The following is a 19,702-nucleotide window of genomic DNA, read 5'->3' on the forward strand; positions in this document are numbered from 1 at the left end:
ACCGAACCGACGAGCGTCGATGTATACGCCTCGAACCGAGAATGAACACTGGGCCCCGAGACTCTCTGAATCTCGGTTTATATACTGTTTGTTGCTGCCGTACCCTCTTTGTCTGAGAGAGGGTCGCCGTGAACTTTATGTGTTCTCTAGAGCTTGCGGGCTGCGCGTTTTTTCCCATCCGTCGTTTCTGGGAATCTTAGGCGAATGCTAGAGCCGTCCCCTTAGTTTCTTCGCTCGCAAGTTGTGACCTGATTTTTGCCAACATCCGATTTTTCTGCGAATTGCCCGAGCCGGTTACCCTATCGAATTCCCGGTAACGGAGGCATCATAAATTTCGACTTGTACGTGTGCAGTCGCACACTAACGTTCACGGCTCTGTCCGTGTGCGCACTCACACCAGTGCGCGCTGCGGTGTACGTGTGCAGTCGCACACTAGCGTTCACGGCTCTGTCCGTGGGCGCACTTACACCAGTGCGCGCCGCGGTGTACGTGTGCAGGCGCGCACTGACGTTCGTTGCTCTTATCTGTATGCGCACTCACACAATTACGTGCCGCGGTGTACATGTGCGGCCGTACACTAGCATGCCCGTTCGGGACTTGGTGTTGCACCGGGCTGGTTTGCTGCCCCGGTGTTTTATCTACTGGTAGGGATGCTATGACCCTTGTGACTGGGTCATTACACCTCCCTCGCCTTTAACAAATCACGAGCTCCTGATCGTGGCGTGTTTTTTTTTTTTCTTAATCTACTTGGTTGTATACATTTTTTTTTCTTTTAAATAATAGTCAGATTATGCTACGAGGATTCTTTATTTAGGCGTCGTCGATTACAATTTTCTTACTATCTAACGGGGTCGTGGGAGTGTTTTCGCTTATTACAATATTATTTTTGTCATTCCGTTTGAAAAGAACATCGAGAGAATTTTACATATTTTCTTACGTACAAAGATCAAAAGAGTTTTTTTTTTTTTTTGTTTAACATTATTTTTTTAAAAACATTGAAAGCATTTTTTGCTTATCATTTACATCATTTTGTAGAACATTGAAAGAATTTTGCTTATAACTAACCTTATTTTTATAAAAAGGAAACACTTTTGCTTAAGGCACTTAACATTATTAGGAAAGAGAGGTCGGATTATAATATTATGATTTACTTGTTTAACACTTGACTCGCCTTTATTCATCCTTTTAGTCCGCGCTCAGTCGAACAGGTCGAAGAGCAAATTGCCGTCCTCGTAGCGGGGCCGACCGCAGTGGTAACACGTGGGTGGGCCATTTGCCCAGCCCCTCACGTGGCAGCGCTGGAATCGGTGGAGGGTCTCGTTAGCGGCGTGCAGCTGTTTGGCGGCTTACTGATTTTTGAATGTCCGCTCTATTTCGTATACAACTGTGCGCGAGTGTTTCCTTCCCATTCTTTATGTATCCTTATGCGTACGTGTGAGTACTCTATGCGCTTATAAATAGGAGAAGAGCGCGTCTCTTCTTTACAGAGTATCGTACAAATTAAATTTATTATGCGTTTGTGCGCTACCGTACATAATTTCCTTCCCATGCCTTCGATGGACCCTCGGATTTTTTTCTTAATCCTATCATCCGCGCTTCGAGCTGCTCTCATTTGTCAGTCTAGAAGCGCGAATTGTCTCTGTGAAATGATTTTGGAGTGACGTTTTATGTATTTTTTTTGTTTTGTGGATCTACGTATTACTCCTTACCCGTCGACCTAGCCGTTGTACGTGCTTACGCGCTGTTTCTCGCTTCCGTTTCGTCTAGCGTTCGTCTGTCATGTTGTTAATTATTTCGCTTTTTATTACCTTCCCTTCCCTGTAAGTCGCGATCGTCAGTATCTTCCCTCACACGTGGGAGTTAATTTTGATGGAAAGGGGTCTTCTCTTCGATGTATAAAGAGACAGGGTTTGTGCGTTCGCCGTATTTTCAAGTAAAACTTCAATTCGACAACATGTATCTAACTTTCGCTCAGGTTTGTGCTATTTTTTTGTACTTATAAAATTCAAAGAGAAAGGAAAATTTTCTTTCCCTTCTTTGTCATCTACTCGTATTAACTAAAAAAAATTTTATTTGGCTTTGACTCGGAATTGAACCGAAAACCTTTACTTATGACAGTAAGGTCATACCTATTCGCTGCCAATTTTCATTTGTTCAAAGATTAATTTAATAAAATGCAAGATTTTAGGCTACTTTTTTTTTCATTTTCTTATTATCCACTTTGTTTATTCGTTATCGTTCTACATATCCATCGAATAGTTCATTTATTTCTTTGCTTTTATCAATAATTATATGCTGTTAGCGTTTTAACTAGTTATGGGTTATTTTCTTTCCACATTTTGATTTTACTCCGACTGAAGCGGTACATTAAAGTAACCAATGAAGACTTGATGGTAAAGGTATAACATTGAGGGGGATATCTTATCATTCATTTTATTCTTTTATTAATTTTTATTATCATTTTTCTTTCTAAAACGCGTAAGAATTTGTGAGATGTTTGTACTTAAAGGTTTATCATCTTTGTGTAAATGACATGCTCAGCATCATGCACCGTCGTAAATTTTACCGCTTTTAAGTAAGATGCGTTTAATTCGTTAATCATAGTTCATTCAACTGGGGCACTTTGAATAATTGAGTTTCACAATTTTCCATAATCTATCATAATCTTTATCTTCTACGTGGCGCACTTTCCGTTGGCGCCAATACTTTCATTATAATAAATTCCTCATCGTTAACCACAAATTCTGTACTTCCAATTTCATTTTTCTGCTAACGAATTTGACGCTTGCACTTGTTTAACTTAGGTGCATTTACTTGCTGTGCATTTCTGCCTCTTCCAAATTCCTACAATCATTATTTTTCGTTAAATTTTGAACTTTGACTTCCATCCTCGGCTACAAAAAAAACATTTTCTTTCTGTAATTTGTTTATATATCCTTTTATTTTTAGTCTATTTGTTTTATGTTAAACTTTAATGCACGACTTTTGTAGTCCGCTCGCGTAATTTATTTTAGAATTGATTTAAGTTAGTGATTTTTCGCTTCAACATGGGATTTCCTTAATCTATTTGCATGTACCAAATTATGTTTATTCTTAATTTCAATTTTAACATTGTTAGTGTTATTATTTACTTTTAGTACTAAGTATGGCCCCGTGTATTGGTCCCCAAGCTTGTGTTGTTTACCGCCTTTTAGCAAGTATACATAGTCACCCGGCTTGAATGACTCCGCGTTTGCTTTTTTATCATAGTAGAACTTATTCCTTAATTTCGCGTCGATTAATTTCTCCCTGGCTATGGCCTTTATTTCTGATAGAGTTCTACATAATTTCCTGACGTAGTCGGTATACGTTACTATCTTCCCCGATTTTTCGATCGCTTCCGCTGTTGGGAGTGTTGGCAGTTTGCCGAATACTAGTTGGAAAGGCTGAAACTGATGTGCCTCGTGAACTGATGTATTGTAACTGAACATTGCCAGTTCCAGTATGTCATCCCATTCTTTGTTTTTCCCTGCTACGGTCTTAAGGTACTCCGCGAGCGAGTGATGTGAACGTTCGAGGCTGCCATTCGAGCTTGGTCTATAGGCAGTGGTCGTTACTGTTTTGATTTTAAATGCCTTTGCTAGGTTGACGAAAATTTTTGATGTGAAATTGGTACCCTGGTCCGACAGAATGACTTGTGGACAGCTAAATATACAGATAAATTCCTTCAGGAATGCATCCGCTACTGTCTCCGCGGTGGCATCTTGCAATGCTATTGCTCTGCAGAATTTGGTGAGGTTGCATTGTATCGTCAGTATGTTGTTATTGCCTTTTTTGGTTCTTGGGAGTGGTCCGACGATGTCTATCGCCACCTTCTGCATGGCCTCGTAAGGGGTATCGCTGATCACCATTGGTTGTCTCACCTTTTTGCGCACTAGTTTCTTTAGTTGGCACGTGTCACATCACTGTATAAATTTTATTATGTCACTTTTCATGCTTTTCCAGTAATAGAGGGGTTTCATGCGTCTCAATGTTTTTGAGATTCCCTTATGGCCTCCGATTGCGCTCGCGTGTATGTCTCTCAATACCTGTTGTCTCTCTTGTAGCGTCACAAATTTTATTTCCCCCTTACATATTATTATTTTTACTTCGATGTCGACGAATAATGTTTTCAGCATGTTTTCAACGTGAACCCATGGTACATGGCTTATTTCTTGACTTCTCGCGATACTTATTGTATTAATTTCGAGTTTTACTATTAATGCTTTTAGTACGAGCAACCCTTTTTCTATGTTGTTAATTATACACGGAGTGCTGTCGTTGTGTGTCTTGACGCAGATAGCAAATTCTACCGACTGCTTTCTTCTTATAATTGTGACTTCTCCGGGATCGGATTTAACTGTTTTTAATCTGTTCTGGCTCAAGAGCTGTGATGCTCCTTCATCGGTAGCTCTGCCATCGCAGTCTATGAAATATGCATAATTATCTTTCCTCATGAACAGTTTTTCTCTACATTCAATTAGTATTTTTTCGATCACGATTTCGTTGTTGCATTTTGCGAAGTCCTCTTCGTAGTTGGTTCGGTGTACGTCTATCGCGTACTCCTCGGGTTGTTCGGGTGCCTCTGCTGGCGGCTGGACGACCGCTCCCTCTATATCGTCCTCTTGTTCTTGTCCTTGGGTGGTTTCTATTTCGGGTGCCTCTGCTGGTGACTGGGTCATCGTCTTTGCTGTATCGTCTTTTTGTTCTTGCTCTTGTATGATGGTCTTTATGCCTGGTTTCTTTCGCTTTTTTACATATGTTATCGTGACTTTGTAGTTAGGGCATGCTGCTTTAGTAGTGCGAGCTCTTGTGTCCACATTTATGTTGTCCGTCGTAGGATTTCGTGACAAGCAGTCCGCCACAACGTTCGTCTTTCCCGGTTTGTAACGTATTTCGTACTCATATTGACTTAATTTAAATTGCCAGCGGCTAACACGTGAACTAGGATCCGTAGATTGTCGAAAGTATAGCAGGGGTTTGTGATCCGTGTATATGATGAATTTCTTGCCTAGGAGGTATGCCTTAAATTTCGTTATTGTGAACACTATAGCTAGAGCCTCTCTTGAGTACGTATCATACTTTTGCTCGACGTCTGAGAGTGCGCGTGATACATACCCTATCGGCATTTCTATCTTGTCCTTCAATTGTGCTAGGTAACCCCCGATCGCCAGTTTTGATGCGTCCGATGTGACAATATAATCTAAGTTCGGATTTGCTACTTGTAGTATCGGTCCTTTGCATAGTAAGTCTTTCAGCGTGTCTAGTGCCCCTTGTTCCGTTTCGGTCCACTCGAATTCTCTGTTTTTCTTTTGTAACTCGGTGAGTGGTTTGGCAATATTCGCAAAATTTTTAATGAAGCGTCTGTAATAACCTGCAAGGCCCAGGAATTGTCGTACTTGTTTGACGTTTCTTGGTGTTGGGAATTTTCTCACAGCGTCCAATTTCCTCGGGTCGCATCTCACGCCTTCCTCACTCAGTACATGCCCTAGATATACCACCTCTGTTTTCAAAAAATTGCATTTTTCTGGTTGTAATTTAAGATTCACTTCCCTTGCCCTGGTTAAAAATTGGTGTAATTTGACGTAGTGTTCTTCTTTCGTGTTTGAAAAAATTACGGCGTCGTCGAGGTATAAGAAGATGTCCTTTTGTTGTTGTCCTTTAAATGCTATGTCCATCCCCCTCTGAAAGGTTGCTGGTGAGTTAGATAATCCCATTGGCATTTTGACGAACTGAAAGAGCCCAAATGCGGTTGAAAATGCCGTTTTATGCCTGTGCTCCTTCTTTAGCATACACTGGTAAAATCCGCTAGAGAGATCGAGCGTGCTGAAGTATTTTGCGTTCCCCACATGGTCAATTATGTCCAATATATTTGGTAATAGGTATCGGTCTGGCTCTGTTTTTTCGTTTAATTGCCTGAAGTCAACGACAAGCCGGTACTTTTTATTCCCTTTGCTATCGGGGGCTTTGGGCACAAGAAAGATGTTTGATCTATATGATGAGCACGACGGCTCTATTATCCCTGATTTAATCATTTCGTTTAGCTGACTTTCTAGTTCTTCTTTCAACGACTGTGGGAACCTATAGGGTTTGGCGTTTACCGGCACCTCATCTTTAGTGTAGATGGCGTGTTCGACGTTATGCATCGTTGTTAAATTTTCGCCTTTTATGTGAAAAACGTCCTGGAACTCTTTTATTAACGTAACTATTTTTTGATCGCTTGTTTCATGTATCTTCAGTATTCCCAAAAGTTGATTCAATCTTTCGTTGTCGTAAACAATATTACTTTCTCCGTAGAAATCCTCTAAATGCTCATCTCCGTATTCGTCCAAGTGACCTATGAATTCGCACTCGCTTTGTCCCGCTTCTATTTTCTCATAAATGTTGGTATACTCACATACATCGTTCACATCGTCGTAATCGGTCTCGTAGCTATTCAAGGATTGTCCCAAAATTTCGTAATACTTATTCCATTCTTCGTTGGATGGCAGCCGATGTTCGCCATGGTTATGTTCGTACGTTGCGTCCTTTTCTGCTCGTGAGGTCGCGTCGCATCTTATACTGTCATCGGGTATACTTCCTTCTATGCCGTAAATCGTTGCGTCCTTTTCTGTTCGTGAGGTCGCGTCGCATCTTACATCGTTATCGGGTATACTTCCTTCTATGCAGTAAATCGTTGCGTCCTTTTGGCTGCTATCATCCCTGCGTTCATCAATGCACTCTGTCTTCGTGGTGCTTGGCTTTTTATCATCCTTGGTTGCCTCGTCTTCCGTGACGGTAAATTCTCTGTTTTCGCTTTGTATAATTTTCTCAGCAAACTCGTGCACTTTTCTGCTTGCTCGAAGGTGTTCGTTACATTCCTTAATCCGCTCACATAATAATTCTATATTCGTACGTCTCGCTCCTGTTCCTGGGCGAAAATTTTTCTCTCGTTCATCATACGTAGTTTCTCGGCGCACGTTACCTTGAGTGCAATATTGTTCGTTATTATAAGCGTTTTCTCGTTGCACGTTACCTTGAGTGCGATTTTGTTCATCGACATAAGCGTTTTCTCGTTGCACGTTACCTTGAGTGCGATTTTGTTCATCAACATAAGCGGTTCCTATCTGTCCTTCGTGTTGTTTCGTTTTCCTACTGTCTCTAAAGGATTCACGTTGTTTTTCATCGTTTCCAGTCGTCACTTGGTCTATATCGTTGTTGTTCGTTTGAGTGTGAGCTTCAAAGGTATTTATCTCGTTGTCTTTGGTAAGGTATTGCATGTGGAATGGGATGCTGTAATCGCCGAACCTTAGAGTATTTGTTTCGTAGCTAATGATTCCTTTATTATTGGCGAAAAATTTCGTCCCCAGTATGCCACCTTGTTTAATGGGAAAGTCGCTGTCAACTACTTGAAAGGTTATTGGTATTTCGTTATTTAGGCAGATGACTGTTTCTCCAATAGATCTTATTGTTTTGTTCGTAATTCCGCGTAAAAGGATTGTTTTATTGAAGTTTACTGTTGCTTCTCTTGAAATTTCCGAATTTTTAATGACGCTCACTGCGGCACCGGTGTCTAACATCAACTCGATCGGATTATTAAGTTCATTTGCTGTTATTACTATGGTAGGCGAAGGGTTTCTTGCGTTTATATGATAAATTGGCTCATTGCTTAGTTCCGGTTCGTATTGCCATTGTCGCGGCCGTTGTTGCTGTTGTTGGGGCCCCTGTAACCCTGTCCTTCTGTCCCCTGCGAAGAACGGGATTGATCGTTTCCCTGGTCCCTTCGTGGCATTCGGCAATATCGAGATATGTGCCCGAACCTATTGCAGTTGTAACACTTTCGTTCTTCATTTTGTGGGCCATTGCCTGGACTGTTGTTCTGATTGTAATTACTATTGCCATTTCCGTAGCTATTGAAGCCGTTGTTGTTATTTCCTCCCCTATAGTTGTTATTATTATTACCTCTGTTATTATAATTGCTGAACTGGTTATTTCTGTTAGCAAACCCTTGCATCATATTACGGAGATCGTTGCAGTTGCTTGCTGGGTGCCCTTTCCTTGCGCAGTACCCGCATGTAATAGTGCTTGCGAGATTAATTGCGTTTATCCCGAATTCGTTGTTGTAATTATCGTTGTTATTGTTATTATTATTCATTAGATTTCTCATGACGCTCAAAAAATCGTTACAGGCACTTGCAGTGTGTCCCTTATTTGAGCACACTGTGCATGTCGGCGTACTTATGTGGTTGATTGTAATTACCTCCGGTTCTTTTTCCTTCTTTACTGCGTCTTTATCTCTTTGCGCGAATTTTATGCAATTGTTCACATGGTGTTCAGTGCTTCCACAATGACTGCAATTTTCTCTGTCTTTCCCTTTTGTGTCGACCGTAAACTTCATGCAATTTGTCAAGTAGTGATCGGGGCTGTGGCAGTAACTGCATTTGTCGGCTTTTGTTTTATGCAATAATGCTAGGGAGTCGCAATCGATAGTCGAGTGTTCTCGCGAATCGCAAATCGTGCAGCATGCTCTTTTAGGTTTGTATGCGCTTCTAGCATCTCTGTCCGCGTCGAACCCATCCTCCCGCTCTATTTTAACTGCTTCGTCGCGTGCTTCCTCGAGGGTATTGGCATTTAGACGTGCTTTTATTTCCCACCTTAGCCCTCTTTTGAAGGCAGTTAATAAATCGGCCTGTAGGCTTGCTTCGAAGACCGCGTCATATTTGTTGTCGCGTCGTGCTGCGGCTGTTATTTCTCTTTCCAAATCTTTTAGTCGCGCGTAAAAAGTTAATACCCCCTCTTTGCTTCCCTGCTTTATCTTCGATAAGTCCCCATAGCATTCAAAAAATAATTTATATGTACCGAAATTTTTCTCGACGAATTCTGTAAGGGCCGTAATTGACTCTAGTGCTGTCGGGCTAATGCATTCGAGTGCTACACCTGAGAGTTTTACTTTAATGAATTTGAGGAAATCTGCTTTTTGATTTTCTTCAAGCAACTCTTCCGCGAGTCTACATCCCTTAACAAATTTGATAGCCTCGTCTTTATCGCGCCCGGAAAAGCTTGGTACTAGTTGTACAATATCTTTGAATGAAGGGCCCCTGCGAACGGCCATGTTGTAATTCTCTACTTCTTCGTCTTCTTCTGGGTTATAAAATCGGAGGGTTAGATTTCTTCGCGGTGGGTTTTCGGGTGCTTGAATTACCGTCTCGAATAGTGTCGTATTTTCCTCGCGCTTCACGTTTATAAAATCTAAAAATTTGTTATAACACTTGCCAAAAAACCCGTCTTGAACCACTGGTTCTTCCTGCGTTTGTTCGTATTTAACTAATGTCTCTTGTAATTGTTCTTTAATATTTTGTTTCTCGATCTCCCCCGCTTCGGTTTCGTCTAACTCAAGTCTAAAACTCTCGATAAATGATTCGACCGCCTCTTCGATTTGGTCTACAGTAATTCGCGGTGTGCTGTGATTTGAAATTTTGCTTGAACACGGTGTCTGTTGATTTATTAAAGTCGCGTTTTCGTGTATAGATTTGGTCGAGCGGCTGAGATTTACTTGGTGTTTTTCGAGGTCAATGTTTAAGTACTCATACTTTTTTAATTGATCCTTAATATCTTTTATTTCACCCCTTATTTTGTTAAGCACTCCTAAATTTCCTTTGTCTGTTTTGCTTTTCAATTTACGATCTAATTCGGTTAACTGTACTAGTAAGTTTCCTGCTTCTATTTCGTCCTTTTTCCTTTTATCGTCACTAATCATTGTGTATCCATCTCCTCATTCACACCCACTCAGAGACATTAGTGTTGTTTGTTTGCAATCGGTAAGTTCAATCGGGTCGTGGCCGATGGCACCAGTTGTGATGGCTAGTTTGCCACCATCTATTTATTATTAATAAAATATGCCAGCTGACTGAAAGCTAATGACTCGACTCTACTCGCGTTTGTCTCTGGGGTAGGGTGAGATGAAGGAAGGATAACACAGAATTTCACAAGAGACTGTTTATTTAACCTTAACCCTAGTTACATAAATGTTGCTTACTATGTACCGGTGTTCTTCTCTTCGGCGGCGACGATCGGTGCGGTGGCTGAAGGCGTCGGTGTGCTGTCTGTTGTAGGGCGGGCCCGTGACGGTCTGGCCTCGGCTGGTGCGGCGTCAGTGAGGGTAATCGGCGTCGGCGAGATCGGCGTCGAGGAGATCGGCGTCGACGAGGGTGTCCTCGGTGTCGATGAGGGTGTTCTCGGTGTCGATAAAGCCGGCACGGTGTCAGCGTGCTGGGCGGCGTCGGTGGTTGCAGGTGCACGGGCTCGCGTACTTTTCGTATTACTATCTCGCACTGATTTTATCTGCGGAGCCGAGCAACAGGCTGGCTTTCACGTAAACTGTGAACTTTGACTCGAGAAGTAAAGGTGTATGTGAAGACCGAGCGTCGACGTACACGCTTCGAACCGAGAATGAACACTGAGCCGACGAGCGTCGATGTATACGCTTTGAACCGAGAACGATAACTGGCCCCGAGACTCTCTGAGTCTCGGTTTATATACTGTTTGTTGCTGCCGTACCCTCTTTGTTTGAGCTAGGGTCACCGTGAACTTTATGTGTCCTCTAGAGCTTGCGGGCTGCGCGTTTTTTCCCATCCGTCGTGTCTGGGATTTTTAGCGGATGCTTGAGCCGTTTCCTTAGTTTCTTTGCTCGCAAGTTGTGACCTGATTTTTGCCAACATCCCGTTTCCTGCCCGAGCCGGTTATCCCATCGCCTTTTTGGCGACGGAGGCATCATAAATTTCGACTTGTAGCTTGCAAGCGCGAGCTATGCTTCCCACAAGCTCTTGCCGCTCCACGCGTGTGCGCACTCACACCAGTGCGTACCGCGGCGTACGTGAGTGGGCGCACACTAACGTTTGCTGCTCTATCCGTGTGCGCACTCACACCAGTGCGCGCTGCGGTGTACGTGTGCAGTCGCACACTAGCGTTCACGGCTCTGTCCGTGGGCGCACTTACACCAGTGCGCGCCGCGGTGTACGTGTGCAGGCGCGCACTGACGTTCGTTGCTCTTATCTGTATGCGCACTCACACAATTACGTGCCGCGGTGTATATGTGCGGCCGTACACTAGCATGCCCGTTCGGGACTTGGTGTTGCACCGGGCTGGTTTGCTGCCCCGGTGTTTTATCTACTCGTAGGGATGCTATGACCCTTGTGACTGGGTCATTACAATCTGATAAGGTTCTGAGTATGATTGTATATTGAATTTCGAGCTTTTGTACCTTTGTACTTTCGGAGGTGATTCGTGTAAGTATCAAAAATTCAAAATGTAATAGAGAAACTATAAATTTTTTACGATTCCTTCCAGTTATCTTAACCGTTCATCGAATTTCCGTTTGATGAAAATAAATATAAATAAAAAAAGGTTTGCAATAAATTAATATTCTGTAGGAACTGAATCATGAATAAGTTATTTCTTATCATGTTTATCTGAGTTGCTATTTCAAACAGATAAGCGGTTTTACAGATTTTCTTCATCTTGAGATTTTGGCGTGAGATCCCAATTGAGATCTCAAATGAGATTTTTCAGCAAGGATCCATCAGCGAGCCTGTCTACGCATCATCAGTGGTCGCTCGCACCTCTCGTACGAAGCTACCTACGTCCTTGCCAGTATACCACCGCTGGCCTTACTAGCAGACGAGCGTAGCCGGCTTTATCAGCGCCACTATGAGGATGCGAGAGCTGAAGAACGCCAGGAGACATTTAGAAAATGGCAGAGCTGGTGGGATCGTTCGCCAAAAAGACGATGGACGCACAAGCTGATTCCAAACATCCAGGTTGTGAATAGAGAGAAGACACGGAGAGGTAGATTACCACCTTACTCAGCTCCTGACAGGCCACAGCCAACGCTACGACCACAACGCCAGCGCAGATTGCCCAGCCTGTCTCCACACGGTCGAAAACGCAGAGCACGTTTTCTTCAACTGCCCTCGATTTGAGGAGGGAAGAGAGAAGCTCCATCGCCAGCTCCAAGAAATATTTCCAGGCCTGAAAATATCGTCCAGCTCATGCTTGTAGACAAAAAAAACTGGCTCGTGGTAGCGACCTTTACCCACTCAGTCATAACAAGTCTGAGAGCTGAAGAGATGGCCAGAAGAAGATGACCGGACGATGCGGCATGAAGAAGACGCAACAACAAACAGTGCAAACGTGACGAGCTCGCTGCACCAGCCCAGCCTCTCCCCACGAAGTAGTGCCCAACGGTGGTTCCGCGAGGGTTAAACAGGGGCAGAAGAAGAAGTCGATGGGCCATATGCTTATATATATTGAGGCGTTTGTTATGCGAGCGATGCAGGTTTCTAGGCTGCGCTTACAATACGCGCGCGTAAGAACTTGAATTTACAGTGCGGCGAGAAGTACTCGTCTGCGAATACTCTCTACACGCGCCTCAATATCGTACGTGAGAGAGTGAGAGGGAAAGATGCTATGCGCGGAGCGAGGTGGGTAGGACGCTCGGGGACGGTGAAGCTATTTTCGCACCAAGTAATTACAAGTAAAAATCAATATGCCTGAATATGAATAAATATAAGTATCATTAAATAATTGTGAATATCAAAGTACATTACACTCCGCGAAACACTAAAGTACCCTAAGGCAGTGCAATTCCCGCACTTGCGAAAACTGCTTACACTGATTATTATTTCGTAAGAAAACAACAATCAGTTTAGTCAGCTATTACGATTATCGAACAGTACCAACAAGGTGAGTGTTGGTAGTGATGTCGCAATAGCTGGACTCAGAAAAATCACGGCACTGAGTAATGAAATTTGATTAAGTGTCGTGAACGTAAATTTTGTGATTTGGTAATTAGGTGAAAAGTGTGAAAAATAATAGGGTCAGTGGGGCATGCGTTGCTCCTTTTATACCCGTGCCCTGGAGTCACAAGCGGGGATCGCTCTCGTGCGCTCGCCTCCTTCTCTCGCGTACTTCGTAGAGTGGGATGCGGTGAGTAGGTTTTTTGCTGCGCGCGAGTACGAGTTGGTGAGTGAGTAGGGGAAGCTCGCGTCTAGCTGCTCTCTCTCGTCTCTCTCCCGAAAGAAGGCAAGGGATTTTTCATCTCTTGGCACCAGGTGGTGGGTCCGGCACATCAAAACATAACATACAATGTTGTGAAAACATGTTCGAAGATAGGAGATGTTGGTATGCAAATAATCAATAGAAAATTAGCCGTTATGCAGCAATATTTGAAAAATATAAAGAATGGTCTAAATGGAACACAAGAAGTGGAGGTTGAGATGAAGATGCTGATAATGTGATATACGCCAAACGCGTATTTTAGACGCGCACTGCAAGTCGCTCCGAGGTTTGCGGATCGGCGCCATTTCTCAGACTCACTGTGATCGTCGCCTTTCCCCAAACGAAAGCGAACTGCCGGTGGCGGTGGTGGGGGCCACCGCTACGTCGCGCTATATAAGCCGGCGTGCTAGGCCGCTGCTGGCATTCGCTCGCGAGCTCTTGAGCTGAGCACAACTTCTGGCCCATCCGAAGTTTGCACAACTCTCTGGCTTTCAGAGTCTTTGTAATTTGACGCGTTCGAGTTACACAAAGTTGTTGGCTGGATAGGGACGAATTCGCAATAAAAGAATTTAACTTTGTCTCAGCAAAACACAATGACTTATCTTTCTCACTCCCTTCCCCGCCTTCTCATCCATTTCGGCCATTCGAAGCTTCGACAGTGGCCGCTAGGTGGTGCCGAGCCGGCACCCTCAAGCAATGTGTGCCCGCCAGCGCTTAAGTATCGGGCACTTCTAGCCTCGGACAACTCGATTCCGATCGATCAGTAAGTGTTGCCTAGACCTTCCGGCACACTGAGCAGCGGCGCCAACCCGGATCAATCGACCTTGCTGGGACTGCGATCGCCACGGACCATATCGAGCTTGGGTTTCAACTGCCACATCGACCGCCAAGGACAGAGTCGAACTCTGAAACGTATCATCGATCTCGGTCCTTTTCAGGACCCCAAACGTAGGCCTCGATCTTTTAGCCAAGATCGACGTGCTGTTCAGTCAACTGTAGAGTTACTACAGTTAAACTCTACAGTTACGATCAAAGAAACAAACGGTCCTTTTCAGGACCACAAAACATCCAAGGCCAAAGGAACACCACCGTTCGCTCGCCTTAACAAATGATTATAGTGACTGTCAGAAATATATGAAGGAATTAAGCCATGAGAAGAAACTTAGTGCAGAATTGATAAAACAAAATAATGAGCTGAGAAAATCTAATACGTTCTTTAGATCCCTTGTAGCAGCTAACGAGAAAAATGTGGCTGAAATAAAAAATTCATATGCTAGTGTAGATAAATCAGATGTGCCTAAAAATAAAGAATACTTTCGACTAAATGTGAAACCAAAAAGTAATTTCAAAGGTGATATGCTAAATATTGTTAAAAATCAGGTGGCTAAAAAAACCAGTGCTTAAGTGTTGAGTATAAGAAAGGCTAAGAACGGTAATGTTTATGTTAAGTGCAGCAATGCTCAAGATATTGTGAATATAAAAAATATTTCGAATGGAGAAAACAGTAAAATAGTCTCTGCCAACACCTGTGAAAAAAATAACCCTTAAATTCGAATAACGAATTGTCATGTCCTGGTAATAATTAGAGCCCGGATTATATGCAAATGCATACGTTTCATATGAAATTGCATATTTTGCCTTTTTTTTTTAAATGCATATGCAATATTATTTTTGCATATTTATGCATATTTTGCGTCGAATGTCCAAGTTTTCAAGTTTTTACAAATTTAGCATGAGCTATTGTGTTCAGATTATTAAAACGTCTTTGAATAGCAAAGATTTAATGTCTAAACTATCATTAATAATAAATAGAAATAGCAAATATGTTATTAATAATATATTTGATATAACTTATTATTATTATTACTAGTTTATTTGGTAAGGCTATGACGGATGCCACAGACAATACATACATATTTGATATTACAATACAGTAAATAAACATACATATGTATTGATGGGACACAATTAATATACCTATATATTACCTAAATATTCAACATGAAAATAAATAAAGTTTTGAACGATCAAAGATTTTCAAAATCTACGCAGTACTACGCTATACAGTATTAAATATGCCAAACGCAACTATTAAATACGACAAACGCAACTATCTCAAGTGGTAGTAACCCCGCAGCAAAATGAATTTTCGAAAAATTTGTGCGAGACACTTATCGCTTGCAATATTCCTTTCTACAAATTAAGCAATCCACATCTGAAAGGTTTTCTCAAAAAGTATTGTTTACATCAAAATGTGCCAGATGAATCGACATTGCGCAAAAATTACGTTCCCCAAGTTTATCAAGAAACTATGAATCAGATACGAAAAAAACTAGATAATAAACTACTGTGGATCTCTGCCGACGAAACTACCGATAGTAGTGGTCGGTATATAGCGAATCTGGTCATTGGATCTTTAGATACAGAACCTTCACCATCGTACCTCATTACGTGTCGTCAACTAGAAAAAACGAATCACTCTACGGTGGCAAGGTTTGTAAATGACTCTCTGACAAGTTTATTTTATCCGGACTCTCCGGATGAAAAAATTTTCATTTTTTTGAGTGATGCAGCACCGTACATGTTGAAGGCCGGAAGAGCATTGCAACCATTTTATCCGAACATGATTCATGTTACATGTTTTGCTCATGCGCTTCATCGTTTAGCTGAAAAAATTCGCGCATCATTTAACAAAGTAAATGAATTGATTTCAACAAACAAAAAAGTTTTTTTGAAGGCACCTTCTCGAATATTGAAGTATAAAGAAATACTAGCAAACCTCCCTTTGCCACCAGAACCTGTTATCACTCGTTGGGGGACGTGGATTGAAGCGACTTCGTTTTATCATGAAAATTTTGAAGTAATCAGAGAAGTTATTATGCAATTCCAAGATTCTGAGGCCATCTCAATTCCGCAATGTAAAGCAGCTTTCCAAGACGACAATATCAGAAGAGATTTGGCTACTATAAATACACACTTTTCGTATATACCAAAATGCATTACTAAACTGGAAACAAAAAATTTGCCTCTGCGAGATGCGATTTCTATTATTAAAGAAGCATTTGTAAAAACAACTAAAATTCCAGATTATTTAGGAGAAATTAAAGAAAAATTAGATAATATTTTAGCGAATAATCCAGGATATTCTACATTATGTCAAATAGATAATTTTTTTAATACTAAAAAAAATATTGAATTCCTAAGACTGTGTCTCCAAGCATAATTCCCAATTTCAAATATTGCCCTACCACTTCGGTTGACGTTGAAAGATCATTTTCAACCTATAAAGTTATGTTAAATGATAGAAGGCGTAGTTTAACAATGGAAAATATAGAAAAATACATGGTAGTCCATATGTACTACAATATTAATGAAAATTCTCTTTAAATAAAGAACTGGTAATTCAAACTACATAAATGCATATTTCTATTATTTTTGCATATTTCAAATATTTTTAACTGATTTTGCATATTTTCAACATATTTTTTTGCATATTTTTTGCGTATTTTTAAGATTTTTTGTGCATATTTGCATGCATATTTTGGATTTTTTTTTGCATATAATCCGGGCTCTAGTAATAATGTAGTTTTCTCTAATGACATCATTGTGAGAAATGATTTATCATCTGATAGTGTCAAAGTACTGCGTACTTATAAGCAGAAGAATAACAAAAACGGTATCCTAGCAGAAGTTACAAGTGAAGCATACGCTAAAATAATGAAATATAAGTCAGTCTTTGTGGGTTGTAAAAACTGTAGAGTTTATGACAATTTTAATATCAGAAGCTGTAAAAACTGCTGTGAATATAACCATGGATATAAAAAGTTTACTGAGATCTTACGCAGACCCCAGATATGTCAGAAATGCGCGGGTAATCATGATGTCAAAAAATATAACTCCGAGTTTTCTAAATGTACTTACTGTGTAAATGCCAATAAGAATTCGAAGAAACAAAGGCCAATTGATCACTTTGCTGATGACATAAAAAAATGTTCAAACTATAGAATCAGATGGGAACAATATGTAGGTGATACAAATTATCCCTACAAACCAGATCTACCTTTTTAAAATAAAGTAACAAATAAAAAATCAATATAGTCTATGCAAAAAGAAAATTATAAAATCAGTGAAGAATATGAATTTACTTTAATTAGAGGAGTAAATGAAAATATAACGTTTTCTAAGTCTGGACTTCTGATACTGCACGTTAATGTTAGAAGCATAAGAAAGAATATTGACCGGCTTGAAGCTACGATAGGGTCACTTGTTCATAAACCACATGTGATTGTGTGCTCTGAATGTTGGTTGTGTGATGATTTGAGTTTCATAGATATAGATGGTTATCTGCACTTTAATAATGATAGTAGAATCAATAGATCTGATAATTATTTATGTATTTATCTATGTCATATGTAATTATCTATGTCAAGAAAGATTTGAAATATCATGTCATTAATGAGAATTTTCAGAGCCTTAAAGCACTCAGCATCATTGTGAAATTATCTAGTCACAAGAAGTTCAAGATTACAGGGTTGTATAGATGTCACGATTATAGTATTTAGTTGTTCAACAGAGATCATAGTGATCTGATACTGCATAGTAGAGATGTCGATAATCACTTGATATTGGGAGACAGTAATATTGACCTGCTTTCTCTTGTAAAGAACACTGAGGATTGTTTTTACAACCTGTCCCAGAATGGTTACCAATCTTTGATGAACACTTACCCACATCCAAGTTATGGGGATCGATGTAATGGATCCTGCATTGATCACATTTTTGTCAAAGGTATCCTCAATGCAAGTGCTGATAAAATAACTAAGCCTTTTACGGACCATTTCCCTTTGAAATCATTAACTAACAAAAAGAATTTTTATATCTATGTGAAAAAGAAAACTAGGATGAAATTTTCCTTGTGGAAAACAATAACGCAGCAATAAACCTATTAGTTTATAAATTACAAAAGATAAATAAAATGTCACTAAAGTCCCGGCCGCTGCGCTAAACGGGATATTGCTATTTTCGGGCCCGGGGTATGTAAAATCGTATACTGGCCTATACTGGGAAAAATAGAAAAGTCCCAGGGCACGTGAAATAAGCGACCGAGGCGAAGCCGAGGTCGATTAGCACGTGCACTGAGGCTTTTCTATTTTTCCCGGCCTAGGGCAGTAATACACTATTTCATCATACCTGGGGTCACGCCATGCCCTGGTATTTTTTATTTAATTTGAAGAAGGTTTGGTACGTGATAATATAAACTTGATATTATTGACAATTAGCATTTGAAATAATCTTTTCAGATAAAAGGAAGAGTGTTATCAATTCTTTATCATACTGTCTTTTTCTTGGACATGCAAATAGTGCCCTTAATCCTATAGTCTACTGCTTCATGACTCGTAACTTTCGGCAAAGTGTTTACGATGTACTATGCCAGGGCACGAATGGTATTTCACGATGCAAAATTCAAAAAAATGTATGTTCTTGTATTAATGTTTTCAATAATTGTATAGATTTAATTCATGCCTTTCGTATACTTGTTTGAAACTAAAATGTGTGTGTTGGTGTGTGTTATTTAGGATACAGTCGGAATTCCTAATAGTAGAAGCGTTCGAGCACAAAGTCACTCTCAAAATTCGCATTCAAAAAAATTTTCAAGGCAAGATTTGGAAAAAGGAAAATTGAGTTCACATGTAAGAATTTCAGATTCTAATTTATTAGCATGCGATGTAATTTGCTCTTCAACTTCGAGCACAATGTCTCATATTCAAACTCCTTGCATGCAGCAAGACATTGACCAACCAGTATTGGTTCATACGAGTGATATTAAAACACCTAAGAAAGTTAAGCAAATTTATACTTCTCGTCATGAGAGTTCAGAACCGATAAAAAGTCAGATTCTTAAAACAAAACAAGATCAATTGAGTCAGGTAATCTACGCCCTCATATTTATATCCTTATAAGAATCTAGACATAATTAGTAAATAGTTGATAAAGAAGAATCAAGTTCAGGACATCATTTTTAAAAATTTTTGAAAAATCATTAAATTCATTATTAAATTCATCATTAAATTCATCATGATAAAATTCTGATATATTTTCAGATATTCACATATAAAAAATCATATATAGAACACATATAGAAAATGTTATTTTGACCAACAATTGATTCCAAAATCATTTGGAATCAATTGTTAGTTATCAATAATATTTTCTAGAATGCTAGAAAAATTTATCAGCTAGAATCATAGATCACTGCATAAAATTGTTCTCAAATAATTAAAGAGCATTTTTTAAATCATCAAATAATTATAAATATTATTACTATTTCAGATTTTTGAGGAAGAGATCATTATACACTAGAAAAACTGAATGTTACCAAAATGGAAGAGATTTCTGAAGTCAGCTTATTGTTCTTTCAAATCTTCGTTCATCATTATACGTATAATTCAATAACAAAATAAAATAATAATAAAATAATAAAATTATAATAATAAAATTTTTATCCAAGTTGTGCGTTCCCGTGGTCCGCTGTCTCTCTCTTTTGGTGATATGCGAACAAGTGACTCGACTTTTCTCAATCAAAATAAGCAAAAAAAGAAATAATAAAAGAATATTTAAATATTTGAAGCTAAATTTACTTTACAAGCAA

At 40.1% G+C, this 19,702-nt stretch overlaps 1 protein-coding gene across 1 annotated transcript in view; it reads left to right on the forward strand.

Annotated features, from left to right (window-relative positions):
- Positions 1-19,413, forward strand: part of LOC106659935 (pyroglutamylated RFamide peptide receptor-like) — a 158,103-nt gene extending 138,690 nt beyond the window's left edge. Inside the window, exons 9-12 of the mRNA XM_014382756.2 lie at positions 18,354-18,526; positions 18,630-18,743; positions 18,837-18,980; positions 19,384-19,413. Coding sequence (XP_014238242.1) covers positions 18,354-18,526; positions 18,630-18,743; positions 18,837-18,980; positions 19,384-19,413 — 461 coding nt within the window. The remainder of the gene's footprint in view (positions 1-18,353; positions 18,527-18,629; positions 18,744-18,836; positions 18,981-19,383) is intronic.
- The last annotated feature ends 289 nt before the right edge of the window (positions 19,414-19,702 follow it).

The sequence above is a fragment of the Trichogramma pretiosum genome, unplaced genomic scaffold, assembly GCF_000599845.2.
Source record: "Trichogramma pretiosum strain Unisexual culture from Peru unplaced genomic scaffold, Tpre_2.0 scaffold34, whole genome shotgun sequence".
Taxonomy (NCBI): Eukaryota; Metazoa; Arthropoda; class Insecta; order Hymenoptera; family Trichogrammatidae; genus Trichogramma; species Trichogramma pretiosum.